Here is an 18963-nt window from a genome sequence, read left to right on the forward strand (position 1 = left end):
ATGCCACGTTATTTCACTGTAATATGCCATGCATGAGAACCAACGTCACTGACACAAAACACAAACTTCTTTGGCTTCTAAAAGCCTCCTCCTTGCCCCAGGGCCTGACAAATATCGCTCACCTGTGACATGGATATACTGGGGCTTGTTCTCAGCTGGGAAGTTGAATGCAGAGGCTGAATATTTATCTTGCACAAATCCAAATCTGGAGAAACAAGCACCAGGGGAATTTAAAACAGAAAAGAAAAAACCCCAAACAGAAGAGCCACTCCAGCTAGCATTCCCTCAGTCCAAGGCAGGGGCACCAGGGCAAACCTTCCACTATCATTATTCTCTCAGGGCCTGAAGGCGAAGGGAGAAGGGATGGAGAGAGCTGAGCTTCTCCAAATCTTCTCTGCCCCTGCTAGTGTGAAAGCTCATGACTCCACACTGCTCTCTGTCCTAACTCGTGCCGGAAACAAGAGCACCAGCAGCTCAGTTTGGGATGGCCCTGAGCAGTCTGTGACAAAACAGGGCAGCTGCACACCAGGGAGGGAAGAGCAACAGTCAGGACAGGCATTCCTTCCACATGTGCCAAGCTGTGGCATGATTTGTTTGTATGCTGGGCAATACTCCACAGGGAGCTGCAACCCGCTCACCTGGCAGTTCTGTGCTGTTCGGAGCACACCTGTTCCTTTCCTGGTTTCTAAGCTAATGAAAGCTTCTTTCCAGGCTCAAGTCACTACAAAAGGCAGTCTCTCTATCATGAAAAAGACCTTGGCAGCAACGCCATGAAACAAGCTGGCAGCTCAAGCACACAGAAGGGTAAGCCTAGATAGTATTCAAAGTTTCCCTCTTAAACTGGGCCAAATCTCCAGCTGAAACCCCATTCTCCTGCCTATAGCCAATGACTGGTCACCATCCAGTTCAAGACCATGTTAAATACACATGAAGGATTCTCAAACAAATCTATTTACAGTCTATCTGCTTCTAACTTAGAATAACAGGGCGCTTTCCAAAGACAATGCCCTCCCTAGGAAGAGAGTATGCTTTGCTAATGAGTGACAGGCTGAAACACGAGCTACCTGCCCACAGAACCACCTCCAGACATTCTAGTGATATTCCAGATTTCAGAGAAGCAGGTGGCACAGAACCCATGCAACTCAGGAGTGGCTGGTCAGCACAGCTCTTCATCCCACATTATCCAGGCAGAGATGAACCTTTCAGTCCCTCTGCTCTGTACGTACCTGTATGCTATTGCTTCCTGGAGGAGATGCATGCGGTCCCAGTATGTTTCTGGTTCAAAGCCTGAAACGAGCAAAATGGTAACAACTACCTAGTAAAGGTACTTTATTTCCTTTCTTTTTCAAGACTTGGTTTTCCTCAGAAGGCCTCTGTGCACTTTGTTTTTCCAGCCATTTCTTTTGTCCTTTGAACACCATTTTATTAGAGCTGTGTCTTGTAGCAGGCTCATCCCTGAATGTAGCTTTTGTGTGTCCTGAGATGAAGGGGGAGGGGAGGAAATAACAGGGTGCATGCAAGGGGGCAAGGGAGGAGAGTGGGCTGCTGTGTACAACCACAGAGTGCTCTGAAAATACTTGGTTCAAAGTCAGTGGTGCCATGGTGACCTCACTGCGTATTGATTCGTCACTGATTGTTTTACATTTACACCTGGACACTGGGTCACAGGTTAATGAAAATAAAGAAAACTATTATCTTTACAGAGTGTTTTGCTAATTGTCCTTTCTCATCATGTGATTTTCTCTGCATGGGGAAAGAGTTCTGAGCTTCCACCTGAGACTTACCACAACAGCGTCACTCAAAAGGGTGAGGTCACACTGCAGAAAAGAAGATTGCAGCTTCTAGCTTCTAGCTCTTAATCTCATGTGCAAACACTCCTACTGTGAATGTAACCATGGCAACAAAAAAAAAAGAGGATGGCAGTTGTGAAAGCCTAATCTCACTGAGGGGGAGAATAAACAAATGCAGGGTATGAATGCAGAGCAGCGGCGTGCAGGGTCTCCCAGCAAAACAGACCATTACACTGCAACGGAGTAACTGCTTGATGGTGGCTCTGTAAGTGTATGTGAGATTACAGCACCAAGGATCAGTAGGGAGGCCACCTTTCCTGTGCCTTGGTAGTTCTTCCTGCCAGCTTTAACCACTGCTGCACGCGGAGTGGCCTGCCAACCCCGCTTCCTCCAGCCCCACCTTCCTGAGGGTGGCTGCTGAAATGTAAAACCAGGGCCCTGACCCAGCTAACGCATGTCTGGTAAACAAGTTCTGCGTGTCAGCTACATGCCAGGAGGGACCTGCTTGCAGGAAGGTATACCAAAGGGTGAAGCAAGGAACATTTCTTACCATCAAACAAATGCTCACTACCCTCCTTCAACAAGCAGCTAACGTTGAGTGGGATGAAGAGCTGAGCTCGAAGCGGGTCTCCATACAAGTAACTGGGCAACGCAAATGGGCCTTCCAAGACAGGAACGAGCAAGAAGCCACAGGATGTGGCTTTCCGATGCCAACCCTGAACCTAAGAAAAGATTCAAACAATGAATCATGCGACATATGTCAAACTGAAGAAGGGTGCTTGTGTGCAGGGGAGCAATTCGCTCCCCGAGAATAGATCAGACATGCCCAATTCTCCCCAGGCTCGGCTTGCTTTGCATGGCAAGCACACAAGTGTCCTTGTAAGCAAAGCAGTACAAGCACAAGACACCAGGCTTTCCTTTTTTAAGTGCCACATCAATCAGAAAGCACTTTAAAATAGGACATTTTTCAGGAACTGATTCAGCCTACTTATCATCGGTGGCTAAGCACTGCTGCTTTACTGGAAGAGTGGAATGGATTTTAAATAAAGGCCAACCCCATCACCTAGTGCTAGCTGGCTGGGTGGGGTAAAACCTGGTGGGAAATAATCTGAGTTTTACAGAAGCTACAAAAGGAAAACAAAAAAATCTAAAAATTAAAGAGTAACACAAACCACTTGTGTTTTCAATTCAAAATATTTTCAGCCACTTAAAAAAATGAGCTAAAAAGCACCGCCGAACAAGAGGACGACACTGCCTGGCAAGCATCACGAAAGCAATTCCTTTATCTGCCATGAAAGCAATCCCACTGAGGTTTAAAGTTTTCAACTTTGGGGATGGAAAAAATGCAAAGTGAAGTAAGATTCCTTTCCAAAGACCCAGTTCAAGGCTGAAGATCTGCCTAAGGGGGACTTAAAACATCACCTTGACCTGCACCGATCTCTGCGTAGCGTGCATGAAACCCACTAAAAGCAGAACACTATCTCTCAGACAAAATGACTAGATAGTATGATAAATGATGACCAGATGCAGCAGTGCTAGCCACCGCTAGTAAAGAGCACTTATGGAAATGCTGGCAGACCCAACCCTCTGTCTCTCCCCTAACACTTCCTATCGACATCCCCAGTAGTCTAAGGGGTACAGAGGCCAGGAGTGCATTGCTGCGGCCCCACAAGGACTCTTACCATCTCAAAAAGAACAGCTGCAGTCACTGCCATCCAGTGTAACTTGATTTCAAAGGCAGCATTCAGGGAGAAATTGCCATGGTAATAACAACTGCACCACTCCAGACGGTCAGTGCGGTTATTCACATCCACATCGAGCGTCACCGTCCGCTGCTCAGGCACCGTGGCAGCTACGCAGCCAGGGGACACGGGTACATTTAAAAGACGTGTTAAAGAGAGGGTGGAAGGCAGGACAAAGAGAAGAGACAAGACAAGCCACTTGAAGTTAATTTGTCCTCCCGCTCCTCCCCAGATACTTTTGGGCTAGCAGAACAGTCCCAGAATGCTGCTCATCCAGATCATGAAAGACAAAAAACCTGAGTTATCACTCACATCAGGGGTCTCTGCCACAGAATTGTCAAGAGACATTTCAGCTGCAATAAGGAGACAGAATCAAGAGTCAAGCAGTTAATAAGTGACTGGTGCCATAATTAAATATGGCTGGGTAACATCAGCTCCTTCATACCTAAGGCATTCCAAATTGGTTTTAATATTGCTATATGCCCTCATCAGAAATCACACAGGACAGAAGCATTCCAGGACTTTCCACAGCTAAAGGAGATTAGAAATTAAATTTCTTGTTTCTTTAGCCCCGTATCAATCTCACCGCGGTGCGAAAACTGCACACCCAACGCTTTTGGTAAAAGCATGAGGAGTCAGCCAAGACTCATGCAGCAGCGTTTGGAACACTGCATTACCTCCTATTGCTTTGCAGTAAGTGCTGGGATAGCGCCCAAGATCCAGCTCCCTCCGCACCCTACACCCCAGCACCCTGGCCACAGAAAATCCCAGTATCAGGCGAGAGAGGAAGAGAACGCAGACAGTGGAAGTGAGCAGCCCGGTGTCACACAGCAGGCTGCGTGGCCAGGGACAGAACCCAGATCTCCTGACTTGGAGACCAAAATCCCACTGTGAACCACGTTGTCACTTTCAACTTTTCTTTAGGCAAATACAGAATTTAACATTTCTATACAGTTAAAAATTGACACCAAACAAAGGGCTGCAGTACCTCCATGGAAACCCCCTCACCCTTTGTTTTATTCCCTGCAGATTGCTACTTCTTGTTTAAGCCAGGGAAGATGTGCTTTGTTACTCAGCCAGCTTTAAATGGCCTCAGAATTTACTGGCTTAATAGCATTAAAAAAAAGGCTGAAGTTCCTCAAAGTAGATTGAAAGTTTCCACCTTCACTTCTGCAAGTTTGCAGGGAATAGTTTCCAAGGTTGTAAGAAAACCCCTTACACTGCTGTTACTGCAGCTTAGGAATAGGGAAAAAAACCAATAAAAATGGAAGAACATCAACCCAGTTTCATTTTGTAAATACAATCGATGCATTTTTGTCTTTGAGAAATGTATAATATGCAATGAATGAGTTGGTCTGGTATTGTCAGAGCAACACCTTAATTTTTCTTGCTCTTTCCTGGTGGAGCATCACTGTCAATACCATGCCTGTGGTTAGGAGGTTACTGTGCCAGTTTTGTAACCGTGTATGAGCCCCGGTGCCAGTTTTGTAACAAAGTGTGTTGGAAAACAACATCCCAAAAGCTGTAAAGCAAAAGCAGCTCAGTCAGGTAGGTGTTGGTCATTAGCTAGGAGGTCAGTGGCAACACCAGAGTCCAGCGTGCCCAAACTAGCACACTATGAAGAATGAGCTCCCTGCTCCCTTAGACCCTTCCTTTTGCCAGACAAGGCAGACTCCCCATCACGGCTGGAGCTTCTCTCCACCTTGCCTGCAGCTGTAATTCACAGGCAAAGCAACAAGAACATGTCCAACCAGATGAGCTAAGCAAAGGGACCTTAAAAACTGATGAGAAATATCCATGTGTCTGAATTTAGAAGCTTTAGATTAAACCCAACTTAATTTCAGTAGCATAAACTCCGGCTTCCTCAGATCTGATTTTAAGAGGACTCACCTGCTTCCCAATTGTCTTGTACCACTGAGTATTTAACTAATGATTTACTGAGTGAATCGGAGAGGAGCAGGCAGGTTATTCTCCAGTCACAGACTACGCTACGTACATGACTACAACTGGTAGTGCATGCAGTGCTATAAATCAAAGGGGACAAGATTAGATATATCACAGGTCAGACTTCCACTGGGAAGGGAAAGGGGACAATCACTGGGCAGGTGAATTGGGAGGGATAAAGATTTTAGAGATACATGGAGCTTGTTCCCGAGCTCCCAAGGCTTGCATGCAATTTTATGTCACAGCTTGACATTTAGGGAAGGTGGGGAGGGGAAGGAATAAAAACCGCAACCAAATCAAAGCCAAGAGAGGAACAAATGAAGTCACGTGGACCAGAGGTCATCTGGGTTTAGTAAAGCTCTGCCTCAGATGAACTGGTAAAGGTGGTTTTGGAATACTGTTTGGAAGAGGGACAGCACAGAAATATCAGTTAAACAAGTTCCTTTGTAAGAAGAAAGCTCCCCACTGGATTTTTCTCTAAGTAACTATTATTCCTGGAATAAATAGACTGTATGTGAGCAATCTGGAGGCATTTTTCATCCATCCAAGGACTGTAAATTAGTTAAATCACAGAACAGCCATAATTCCAACTGAAGTGAAAAAGGAAGGGTGCCCAGGTGTGGAGCTACAGCCCATGCTGAGGGAATACACTCTTCCCTGGCCGGTGCTAAAGAAAAGGTGAGAGGGCACTAAAGCACCCGTCTTCCTCTGCCTGTTTCCCAGGTACAAGCTTACTGAGCCTCTGCCTTCTCACCTCACAACAGAGGCCAGACACAAAGAAGCAAAGTGGCTTTCTGGGGCTAAACAGTGAGTAGGAGATCAAAGCGGGACCAGGATCTGGCCCAAGCGCCTCCAGCCTTCACAATTCTTTCACGCCAGCCTACGTTCAGGCTTCAGCTCTGGCCAATCACTGAGCTAATGAGGTTGTACACTAGCCAAGGCAACAGATTTATTGTGTGTCAGGGAAAAATACCCTGCATATGTTGGCTTCAGGGAATTAACTGTTAGTTCAGACTTCCCCTCCTTAACACTTTCCCATTTCTGATGCTGTTCCTCTTCAAACAAAGCTTTCAGAATACACACGGATTACTGTAACTTCAGGTTTAAGAGATGCTAGACCAGCAGCACATCACTTCTCTCCAGAAAGTCAAAAATACAAAACAGGAGAACAGCAGAATTTTCTTTTTATCCTGAATTGTCAGGCCATTAAAAGATGCATCTAAATAAATCTGAAGTTGCAGTTCCACAGCAATGATTCATCTCAATTTTAAACAGGGAAGGAGGAACAAAAGCAAGTGACTCAGGCTGGCCTGGAAATGCAACAAAAAGCTGACAAAGCAACAGAGTCAGTCAAGCAGACAGCATGTTTCACAGGCTGCTAGTGGCATTCAGTGTTATACTTCACACGTTACAGAACTTATTACAGTGGTATCTTGCCCAGCAACAAGATCTTCCATATGCAAACCCTAGTGCAGTGATCATTTGTAGCTGGGCTTCCCAGACATCAATCTAAGGAGTCTGGCTATACATGACTCAGATTAGCTGAGAAGCCTCCAGCACACCACAGAAAGCTTCTCCAACATATCTGGGTCTCACTGTGGCTTTTTGCTATTGAGAAACAATTAGACTCATCACTTTAGGTACAGCTTGGTTGCTCTGCTGCTCACACAACTTATCCCTCCGTGCTCCTCACAGGTTGTGAAGAGTCCCTCTGGATCTGCAAGGAGACAAAGCCAGTATTTTTATCTCTGAATTCTAGAGGATGACATGGGGAGGACATTCAGGAACACCCTTTTTACTGTATGCCAGTACTTAAAAGCAAAAATTGCCTGCTCAGCCCGTGAAACAGACATCCAGCATATGCGAACGAGTCCACGTGCAAGACACATGTAAGGCCAGCATGAAATTTGCAGCTTTATTGCTGGTCCACGTGAGATCAGACCCTTGGCTGGCTGCTCTTCCCCTTGCAAACTATCCCCTTGAACTTCCCCAGCTGTCACCTGTGCTGTGCATCTACCTAATAGTGCAGCTGCCTGGCTCCGTCCTCCGAAACTGCGGCTAAAGGAACTGTGCCTACTTGCATAGGAGGCTGGGCGGCTGGGCAGCCAGGGCAGGAAGAACGCTGGGATTTCCGAATGCAGGAGCTCTTCTGCCACAAAGGCCACCTCAAACCATTTCCTCTGGAAGGCAGAGAAGTCATCCATAGCAGCTGTGTGCCACATCGCGGGCTGCTGCATGCCCACTGCGCAGGAAGCAAGGGGAAGGAGAGATGGCAGTTAGAAACAAGTGTTCAAGAGAGCTGTAGTTCTTTCTGAAAAAGGGGAAGGGAAAAAATAGGTTTTGTCATCTGCAACTGTTCTGGGGTTTTTTGGAACAAAAAGGCAGAGTTCCTTTGACTCTTCAGAGCACGGGTTTTGGTCGCTCCCCCAGTGCATTCCTGCTGCAGCACCCGTAAGAACCAACTACAGCAAGTGATTGTGCCAAGGGTAACGAAGAAAGTCTTGCAATGACACAACACTGACCTCGGTCTGGTTCCTTGTCCACAGCAATCTTATAAAAATAAAAGCCATAAATAAAGGTTCGTAAAGCTTCTCCAGATGCATGGACAATAAGCTGCTCTTCCAGCATTTTCTGAACAAAAAAAAGAGAACAGAGAAAAGATGATAAAAAAGAAGTCACTCTTCCAGTTACATAAAAAGGCTGCTAGAGAACATTAGGAAATAACTTTCTTCTTCTCAACATCTTTTTGCCCAGATAGGTCCCTAACAAGACTATCAGCAGTAATATCTCTTGCTATTCAGTAAATGTAGCAAATCTCCCTGAGAAATTGTGTTTGACCTTTCCGTGGATGTCTGCCTTCCTCCCTGCTCTGGTTTTATAGATGGATTTATAGGAAGGTAAGAGGCTGGAAACATTTTAGATTGTCTGTTAATTGATATGGGATCTCAGCAGAGGAACGAACTCCAAAACCTTTCCAACATTCTGCCCCTGACATAGTTTGATAGGGAAGAAAAAAAAATGAACATTCTCAGAATCACAAGGTTGGAAAAGACCTTTGAGATCATCGAGTCCAACCGTTCCTGTCCTATGCTAAACCATATCCCCAAGTACCTCATCTACCCTTTTTTTAAACATATCCAGGGATGGTGACTCAAACCCCTCCCTGGGCAGCCTGTTCCAGGCCATGACAACTCTTTCATGAACCAAGCAGCATATCTAGCATGATGTATATGTACTCGAGTGTCCCTAAAAGAGAGGTCATAGGCTGTTTGTATTACACCTTCATTAACCGGTTATCAGATACCCAAACCAAATCACACCATAGTGCCTCACAATTCTAACACAATGGAGGGTTCTTGGTGAGGACCAGCTGACTGGTAATTATTCACAGAACTGTCAGCATATACATGGGGAAAAACAGTATTTATTCCTACTGAAGAGTAAGTTGCTGTTTTGCAGTAGAGAATCCAAAAACCATCGCCATTGCCTCACATTTTAATACTCATCAGTAAGATTTTAGTAAGAAATAGAAGTTATCCCTATGCTTTCCTCAGTCATTATACCTTCTCCAGAGCAGGAGGTACTTCTGGCCCTGGAGACGTCCTTACCTGCATGATGTCAATCGCCATGGCTTGGGTCTGCACCCCCTCCACATTATTCACCAGCCAGTGCACGACCTCGGCACTGATGAAGCAGTACGGAGAGAGGCCCTTCTGTTCCGAGAGCAGCTGGATGCCTGTGCTGAATCGCAGCAGATCACAAGTTAACATGGACTGACTGATCGTTCTTGTGAGCTAAAGGCAAAAATCACTGCTTGGAAAAGAATTTAAAAGAAAAGAGGTGGGGGGGAGGATAAAGATATAGGACAAGAAACACACAACGTCCCCAGGGTGACATGTCATTAGTTTCTGATAACAAGACAGAGCTGGCATTGACAGCACTTCAGCGTCACTCCAGCTGACAGCTCTTGCTTTGACAAGATTCTGGGATTCCACTAATGAAAGTCTCTGCAGCAACACTTTCTGTAAAAGTCTGTGTTGGAGAGATTAGAACAAAATAACAAACAGAAGCTTAAAACTTGTCCACGTGTGACGCAGGGTTCTGCTTTGAGTGACTCCATGCCTCACGTCCTCTTACAAAACTTCCAGACAGATGTTAAGCATATTTATATTAAAAGCTTACGTGGGGTGTTTCATGGCTTCGAGAATCTCTATCAAGGTGGAGGAGGAAGTCAGAGAGCTTGCTGAACACTGCTGAGAGCTGGGAAGTAAACAGAAGCATGTTCAAAAAAAACCCAAGGAAGCTGCCAGATTTGATCAAATATGTACACTGAGGAAAAATGCTCTCTTTTATTATCCCAAAAATGACTCTGCCACATTTATTTCCCTTTCCATCTCAGGGACAACTAGAAGCATCAGACCTGTATTTTTCCCCCCTGAGGTCATCAGGTTGCTGCTATATTGACCCAGCACACACTGTATTACGTACAGCTCTGCTCAGGAGCAGTGGGGAACATTTTGAAGTTGGCTTTTTTATTTTTTAACACTGTAATATACAACTGCAGGAAACAGGTGCTAATACAGTTTATTTTTAATGTTGCTTCCTCCCTGGTGTCTTGCCTCCAGGTTAGAATCTCTTGGATTTCATCAGCTCACTTGATCCAATTAGACCTGCAGGGCCCCCCCCTCGTTAGAACAGACAGAAGACAGATGTCAGTTCCACGCCTGGTTCTGTGATAACAGATTTCAGGAATGGAATGTCTTTGTTCTTTGCTTCTTGAAGAATTAAGCTTTTTTTGTAGGTAGGGAAATCAGGCCTTGTGTTCATTTACCTCTGGAGAACTGCACTGCACAGCTTATTTTCTGCATTTCTCCTGCTGCGCGCAGAAGCGCTGCAGAAAGGTCGCGTGACACACGCCTTCTAGTGCTGACAGACACAGCACAGCTTGTTCTCAGGTTCCCCTTTAAGTGCCCATTGCCTGACACCCGAAAGGGGAATGAAACCAAACAGAGCTGCAGTACAGAACTGCTGTGCTTTTCTTACCCGCCCTCTGCAGCACCAGCTGTGGTATATCCTTGGTCTGCAACAACCTGGGAACTTCCCAAGGTCTGTGTGTTGCTCCTGTCTGGTAACTGCCCTGTGTTTATCAACATGTTGCCATCTGAGGTTGCAGGAACCGACTGATCTATAGAGACCTGGCAGGAATAAACACAGCAATATCTTTATGGAATTTATGATGCGATCTGTTTCCCATTTTCTCCCCTCCCCACACGATCTGTACCTCACCTCATGTTAGTTAACAACAAGCGATACTAGAAGGCAAGCACAAGCATATGCAGAAGGGATAAATACAGTCCTACTTTTGTCATCACTACAGAGCTACTGACAAACACGAAATTCAGTCAAGACAAGGATCACCAACCCAGCAACAACTGTGCTGAGAGCGCTATGGGCAAACCAGCAACACCAGTCCCAACCTGACATTGTCAACTCCAGTGAACAGTTGTGATTATAAACATGCAATGGACAGAACAGGAAACTTAATCACTATGGGAAAGTAGTAAGCAGTTAGTAAAAAAATAGTTTAAAGTCTAACTCTCAGACAAAAATATGCAAACGCATCACACAGAATCCAAGTTTCATAATGCACAAAATCAGCTCATCTTCCTTCGGGTAGTATCAGGAGGCTGGTTGGCACCCACCCACACCTATGTCGCCAAGACAACAAGAACACTTTCCTCCCGCAGGAACACTCGCACTACTCCAACGGTAGACTGAATAGTTCATAAAATTAACATAAAATCATTGCAGAAAGAACATGAATGCTGAAAGATTCAGCAAAGTACAGGCTGTAATTGCCATCTGTCATTAACACGTATGGTTTAGGAAAGGCATGTTATATAAAAGCTAGAGAGGTGGGGGAGAGGAACACGAACAGCGAGTAACTCAAGCTGGTGTAAATATGAGGGATGATCTGCCACAGTGAAGCCACAGCACACACAGAGCTAAAAATCACAAAGCTGGTGGCTTGCCTTGAGTCTGTGACAGCCAGACCAGAGACCTTTATTTATGCCATTTCTCACATCCCAAAGATCTCCCAGGTCTGCAGCTGCCCCTTTTTGGGCAGCCAAATCCAGCAGATGTTCCAACGTGGAGTCTACAGTCCCTACAGCCAGCTAAATCACTCTCCCTCCACAGAGCTCACTTCAGCCAGCAGGATTTTCTACAGACACAGTGTGCTACTGCTCACTCCCAACTGGTGTAAGTGTGCAAACCGCTCCTGCCACAGTGACTCGTTTAAACCAAGATGACACCAACATTTTCAGCCCTCGGTTGTTTAAGAATCCAGAGACACAATTTGACTTGGGTCTCCCCAGAGCCACCTGTCTGTCGGATACCACAGGAGAAATTTAGCCATGAAGGAGACAAGTAAGCTGTTGCCATTTTGTTTAGCAAGGGAAGATGGAAAGTGAGTACTTACTGAAACACAAAAAGAGAAGCTTCAGTAGTTGACAAGACAGTACTGCAAAGGACAGTAAGGCAGGGCACACGAACATCCAAAGCACATCACAAACATTGCATGGTGGAAGGAAATAGTGGCAGCCACCACCAGCAGCCACTCTGTCCTGCTAATGCTGTGCATCTCCCTCTCAACGAGCAGATCTGGAAACTGACACAGGTTCCCCATGTGGCAAGCTCAGGTCAACAATTGCTCTCCATCACCTCAGTCTAAAAGGCAGAGATGTCAAGACCCCATTCAAAACTAACCTGTGAGTAGAAGGTTGAAGCTGTACGTGGGCTGCGAACAAAATCCATAAAGAAGGCCCCATCCTGAAGGCATCAGAGGAAGTAGGCCCATTAATGGCAACAGCAACAGGAACAAGGAGTTGAAGAAAAGCAAATACAAGGTTGTGCAAGTATGAAATGACCACAGAGAGAAAGTATGAGGAGAATGCAAATCCCAAAGAGACCCGAATGCAGAGCATCAGGAGTTACTCACACGCATACCCTTACTTTCTCTCTCTGTAACAAGACATCACTCTTCCTTAGCACAGATGCTTTTCCAAAGTTTTGAAAGCCATGCTGATCAGAAGCCAATTGAAAGTCCAGCCTTCCCTCCACACTTCACAGGAGAAAGACTTGAGCTCCAAAGTAAGTGGCTTTCCATCCCAAACACAAAGCCAAACAGTGATACAGAACCCTGCAGACCTGCATGTACCATGACAGCGTTGTGCCGAGTCTATCAGTCATTCAAACAACAGGGGGATGCAAAGAAGCTCTTTTCAGGAAGCACGCTCTTCCTCCCAAATGCAGGTCTCATATGGTGCAAAGGAAAGGGACCAAATATTCATCACATAGATGTTTCCAGCATTGTGTTTAATGCTTCCTGCAAAACTAAGCAGATGCTCCCTGTGCTCTGCCCCCCACCCCCTGCAAACCCCAGGTGAATTTACCCCCAGCTGCTACTCAAAGATGTGTGGAGACTCTCTTATCACACAAGGCAAGGCAGTGGAACTCACCTAGACTGTTATTCCCTATTTGCACTTCTTTATTCTGTTCCCTAGGCAAAGCATTTTGTCTCACCTGCAGCTGAGAAGATGCTCACCCTGCTATGTACACATAAAGCATTTTCTGGAAAGAATCTGCACCAGGGTTCTACTGCTGGCAATTTATGCAGCACAGAAGCAGAGCCAAGCACCCTGTATCCATAAGGGGATCAGCTTCCCAAACGGATTATGCATCAAGCTAACTCACTGCCTTAAAATCCTACTGTATTGCCCAGGAAACGGCTGCAGTGACTTGCCAGTTCTACTCTGAAGCAGAGTAAAGGTGGAGCCAGTGGCTGTTTTGCTTTGGCCTAACTCCAGCATGGAACAGCATCCTAGAGCAGCACTTGCTGCCTTGGCTGCTGACAGAGCACACAGCTGTGACAATTTGTCAGTACTCTGGCCGCAGGTCTCCGGACAGCCAAGAGACATTCCCATGCTGGTGAGCCTGAAAGGGGTTGTGTTGTCCTGGAAACATGAGGCACAGGCTTGCTGATGTTTCCAAGTGAGCACAAAGTTGCCCGATATGGCTACCTGTGTGCTGGCCCCTTTCCAAAAAGCATGACCCATCAATTTGGAGATCCCAATTGCTTCTCTCCCAGTCCCTATGTGTAAATATTTATAGGATTGTTTACTACTGTAGTGTGAAAGGCTTTCAATTGCTAATGCACTCTTCCAGATTCTCCAGTTAGCTCCCCAGAAAGGCTTTTGAATATAGGTACTCTGAAAATGACACAAGATGGCTTTTGCCCTAGCACACTCTGCTATTTTGTTTCCAAGGCACTAGTGTACCATTGTTAGCAAAGCCCATTTCAACCTTCTCCCTCTACCACACCAAACTGAACACAATGTTCTTCTGCCCTGTGTCCTATGTGGAATTTTCACCAGTTTTACTGGTAGAAAGAGATACTTAAAATCTCTGTATTGAAAGAGGGAAGTTTGAACCAGTTGATTTTCCAAAATGGTAGAAGAGGAGAATACAAAGGCTGAATTGTGATCTGGAAGTTTGCAAACATGCCTCAAGTCAGTGTCTGCCCCTGCTTCTTCCAAGCCTAGCATGACCTGCTCCTGAATCTCACCTGTGATGTGGAAACACTCTCATTCTACAAATAGGTGTCTATTACTAAGATGATTGCAGTTACTCTACCGCTTCAACTAGCAATATCTAGGTCTCCAGAGTAACACAACGCTGTACTGAAAGAGATGGTTAAGTTGATAGTGGGGTGTCTGAGAACTTGTTCTTTGCAATACTTGAACCATTGAACTAAAAGACAGGTCTCTCAGCGTTGTATCTACCTTCAGTTCATCATCAGCCTTCTGGTAAAAGACCATTTTGCCAGAATACCGAAAAATAATCAAATATTTCTGGTTGGAATTGGGAGTTTGTGCTCTCCTGGCACCCACAGGACAGTTGACCGGAAGGCTGAGGGTGAGCAAGAGCTCCAGGAAGACAGTTTTCTCCAGCCTGGAGTCCAGCCAGTGAAGGAATGGCATCTGAATCACTACTCAGGAACACATCCTCTCCTCTAAGCAGATGCAAGCGACTGGAGTTCCTGCTGTTAAAATTCCACTGGAGCTTCACACAGTCATGGTCTAGAGCTCGATTCTGCTCTTAAAGGCAGCCTTCATATAGATGCAGACAGCATCATACTACTCAATCTAAAAACCAAGCCCTGACTGAAATGTAATGTGCTACCAGAAAAGGACCAATTAACAAAACCAACTCAAATTAGCAAAATGCACTAAGATAGCATCCCAGAGATTCCATCTCATCATCAGTGCTCGAGAATTGAAGAATGGTTGTGCCCCAACCTCTTCTCATGCCCTTGCACACAAAGACTTAAGGGCATCTCCGGTACAGGACCAGTCCTTGCTGGATTAGAGAGAAAGATGTGATGGGATGTAATCATTCCTTAGAGAAATACTTTTCTATTATTAGAGAAATTCTTATGTGAAAACAGTGGCTAAAGAAAGACCACAGTCTTTACCTTACGAGGGCTGTCCATATAGGTGGGCGTGATAGCAATGCTCCCACTCTCTGAGGGCTGCCCAGAGCTCTTCCCAGACAGCATTGCTGCTTGCTGCTCCCCCAGTGTCCTAAAACAAAAGGAAGGAATCCAGAGGTGGTTCAAACACAGTCTGTATCAGCTTCCACCTGAGGACAACATTGCATTAAGAAGTATTTTCAGATATTTGCTTTCCCACACTCTGCTGCCAAGAGCTGACCTGGGAATCCTTTTTACCCCACATAAACAACATGGTCCTTTGAACTCAGTTTTATTATGCATATGTAATATTACCTTATCATTAAAATTACTAAAATATCCTATGCATTTAATAGCAATGATGTTTTAAATTGTGTTTACACCATATCTGGTATTAACTGTCTGAGTTTCTTTGACCCATTGAAGATCAACACTGAGAAAGAACCTCAGAAGTTTCACAGGTATTTTCATAGATGTTATCAGTGCAAACAAGCTATTTTTCTTTAGGATGTGTTTGCTACCCAATGTTTATACAGAGACCACTCAGCTGGTGTGGTGTACTATGTACACTTCCATCACACTTACATCCCAGTTGTTCTTCTGTGGACACAACTGTACCAGCAAATCACAAACAGACGACAAATCTGATGTTAATGGGCTGAGATGCTACTTAAAAGATGCTCCATCTAAAGTACTGGACATGAACTTCTTTAGTTTCCACATTCCTTTCTAGTTTTTGGTATTCATTCTATTAAGGGAGACTAACACAAGCAAGTCACTGGAAAAGCCCACTATCCTGCCACAAGGATACTAAAGCAGCAGGATCCCACATCCCTATTTACAAGACAAAGTTCCCCAAATCTGCTTTAGTCAGCCCAGGTAGAAGGTTCTAGTGCTCTTCAGAGAGCCCAGCTGCAGAGACTCACTTCTGACTGGCTTCCATCTGCAGCAGAGCTGAGAGCACTGAGGTTCCTTTCTTCCCAATAGGAGGCCCAGGCTGCTCCAGAGAGTGGGTGGGAATTGGACCAGCAATCTGCAAGCCTTTCATGGCAGACCCTTTCTAACAAAGGAAAAATGAGAGCACAGAGTTAAGTCAAGCTAGGCTAAACTAGTAAGCAAGAACACAACACCCATGTCAGCAGGGCTTTATTAGGTACACTCTGAAAAGGGAGTTAAACCTCAGGTACCCAAGAAATGAAGCAGGATAGTGTCTTGGGTGGATGTTAACATCAAAATGAAATAGATGTTATTTTGGAAAAGGTGGATTTGCTCTGAAACAAATTACCCCATTCAGCACATGAATTAAAAGAGAACTTGATACACACAAACCAGTTTGTTATCACCCTCTTGAAACCAGTGTTCCCCAGGAATTCACTCATATGATTCTCATCACAATCCTCCTCGTAATCTGCAGTGCAAGCCATCCCAGCTAGATGTTACCAGCCTAACCACCTCCCATTTTATCAGTGCCCTGCATCACAAGGTGCAATAACATGGCCAGGGTAACCCTCTGCAGCACAAAGCAATGCACATTGCCAAGAGGTGGCATCAGGCTCGTGGTAAGAGAAAACCAGCTGAGGGAAAACAGCAGCAGCAGGCTAAGGCATGGCTACACCCTGCTGACCAGCCTGGCTTCTCACCCAGCGAGCTAACCGCTCTGGTGCTGGTGCCAGCCACAGCAGCGTGGGACACTCATTCCAGGTCAATTTAACTAGTTGAAGAATAAGAAGGTGTTAACAAGGCCACACTATCTGAAATAGCACTTCAGCACTGTGCTTTACGTATGGGTTACACACACACATACATATACACACACCTCCCCAACCTGCCCTGCTAATGCTTCCTGAGACGGTTCAGGTAAAACTCAAACTCAGCTCAACTTCTCACCCAACTAACAGCTGACTCACTCGGATCATTCGATCGGACCGGTGGCGCCGGCGGATGCGGTTCAACCCCTCCACAAAGCGGATGAACCCGTCGAGGAGCTGCCACTCCTCCTCGTCAGAGCGGGGCTTGTCGCCGTATACATCGCAGTGCACCTCCCCTTCCATGATGCGCTTGGTGGCGCTGATGCAGGCGGGCAGCAGGAGAAAGCGGGTGCGCCAAAACTTCAGCGACTCGATGAGGCTGAAGGAACAGGGAAGGCAGGGCAGAGCTCAGAATTTTTCTGTGAAGGATTTTACAGTAGGTAAAACATGTACCTGTCTGCTCTACGTTTCAGCACCTGTATTGTGACAATCTCCTCCTGCTGCCCCTGAGTTAGGAAGGGAAGTGGTCAGCAGTATGACTATCCCTAGGAAGTGTTAAAACATCAATAGGTGGAGGAGAAAACAAGGTTATCTTCAGAGTAACTGTGCCATAAAGATACATTCTCTTCTCCATAAAAGATAGGCCATAAAGGCTTTTTCTCTAACAATAAGCACAGAAAAAGGAATGTGAAAGGTACACATTGGAGTAGGAGGCATTTTGATTGAGACCTGAAAAGAAACAAAGATAAAGATGGGGTTTGTTAAGAGAAGATATAAAAAAGGCTATTGATACTAGAGGAGATACTCTACATTGCTAATAAGAAGCCCTGCTGTACACAGCTTTGGAGGAGGGCTACAGTCAAGCTAAGCCCAGGGCTCAAGCAAGCCTCTAGCAGATTTAAACCAAATGGAAGTTTTGAGTTGGATCCAGAAATGAGTAAGAAGCCAAGAAAAGCATCTCTGTGGTACAAAATGCCACTGTATTTCTTTTGCATTTGTAGCAGAGAAGGGAAAGTTCATACTGCATTTTATGATCAAAGATCAGATAATGCAACAGCAACACAGAGTAAGATTCCTACAAGGCAACAGCTGCTAGCACCACACAAGTGAAAGCAGGCCAGTTACTCTCTCTGGAGTACTGAGCATTTGTGGGTTGGAACTTGTTGAAGAAATTTTAGGTCAAAAAGTAAAAGAGGCAATTAGGACAGAACAGTCTGGATAGAGAAGGAGATCTCACCTAAAATCCTCAGAGCCAGCAGAGCAGATGTACTGATCCAAGTAATTCCACTTGTACTCTTCTAGTCTCTCGTGGGAAAATTCTACCCAGCAAGAGACAAATTCAGAGTCAGAGTGTGAGGGGCACAAGCTGTACGTGTAGTTTATCTGAGCAGATTCGTAAGGATACCTAAAAGTGGAAATGCAAATGTTCATCTCAGTACCATCAATACCAGTGTTTCTCTAAGGAGAAAGGTTCTTCCAAGCAAGCACAGGGAGCTGGAAAAGCCTGCTCATCTGAACACTGACACCAAACTGCTCAACCCCAGAGCAGGACTCACTTTGGCAGGTACCGAGTCACAGTAATCATCTTGTCTTTTAACGTGACTTTGTGGAACGTGCGGCCCATGCTCAGCCAGTACTGATCTTCTTCCTCAGGTCGGTTTCTTGATACAAGACCTGATCATAAAAAGCAAAACACGGTCCCTTTTAGCTCACTGCAGTAGTCACCAAACTGTACCTATAGAAAGAAACTCCAGAACCAGGCTTCTGAACTCAAGACAAACTAAAACCATCTCTCGGGCCACCTTTTAAGGAACATGGACACAATGAGCCTTTTGTTCTGACAATTCAGATCTGACAGTATCACAACTGAAGGAGAGGGGTATTTACAGTCCATGCACCACAATACTCACCTTCTCCAGTTAGGACACCCAGAGAACAGACAACACGAGGTGCTGAGGGACAGGTAGGTAGGATGGGCTGGGCTCAACTTTTGCTTCCCTTCTGTGCTTCACTCCTGGAACTAGCCACTTAACTTGGCACTTTAGTACCTAGCTGTCGTGTGAATTCCCTGCTCTATCAACACTGCATGATGCTGACTTGCCAAGACAACATCCAGAAAAGAAGTCAGAAGTCAAACAGCAAGTCAGATTTTCTCCAGGGAATGTGATACGCTTCTAACCCACTCCAGTCCTCTGGTTTAGCTGACT

At 45.5% G+C, this 18963-nt stretch overlaps 1 protein-coding gene across 2 annotated transcripts in view; it reads right to left on the reverse strand.

Annotated features, from left to right (window-relative positions):
• The window catches only part of DEPDC5 (DEP domain containing 5, GATOR1 subcomplex subunit), a gene marked incomplete at its 5' end in the record, with an annotated part of 44681 nt that overhangs the window by 1818 nt on the left and 23900 nt on the right, over positions 1-18963 (reverse strand). For both annotated transcript variants that reach the window (XM_084271958.1, XM_084271957.1), the window contains 15 exons: positions 123-205; positions 1227-1287; positions 2341-2512; positions 3473-3642; positions 7494-7718; positions 7999-8107; positions 9085-9217; positions 9659-9736; positions 10520-10671; positions 12245-12307; positions 15012-15120; positions 15935-16068; positions 16916-17135; positions 17994-18161; positions 18313-18430. In XM_084271958.1, coding sequence (XP_084128084.1) covers positions 123-205; positions 1227-1287; positions 2341-2512; positions 3473-3642; positions 7494-7718; positions 7999-8107; positions 9085-9217; positions 9659-9736; positions 10520-10671; positions 12245-12307; positions 15012-15120; positions 15935-16068; positions 16916-17135; positions 17994-18161; positions 18313-18430 — 1995 coding nt within the window. The remainder of the gene's footprint in view (positions 1-122; positions 206-1226; positions 1288-2340; positions 2513-3472; positions 3643-7493; positions 7719-7998; positions 8108-9084; positions 9218-9658; positions 9737-10519; positions 10672-12244; positions 12308-15011; positions 15121-15934; positions 16069-16915; positions 17136-17993; positions 18162-18312; positions 18431-18963) is intronic.

The sequence above is a fragment of the Gallinula chloropus genome (assembly GCF_964237585.1).
Source record: "Gallinula chloropus genome assembly, chromosome: 17".
Classification (NCBI taxonomy): domain Eukaryota; kingdom Metazoa; phylum Chordata; class Aves; order Gruiformes; family Rallidae; genus Gallinula; species Gallinula chloropus.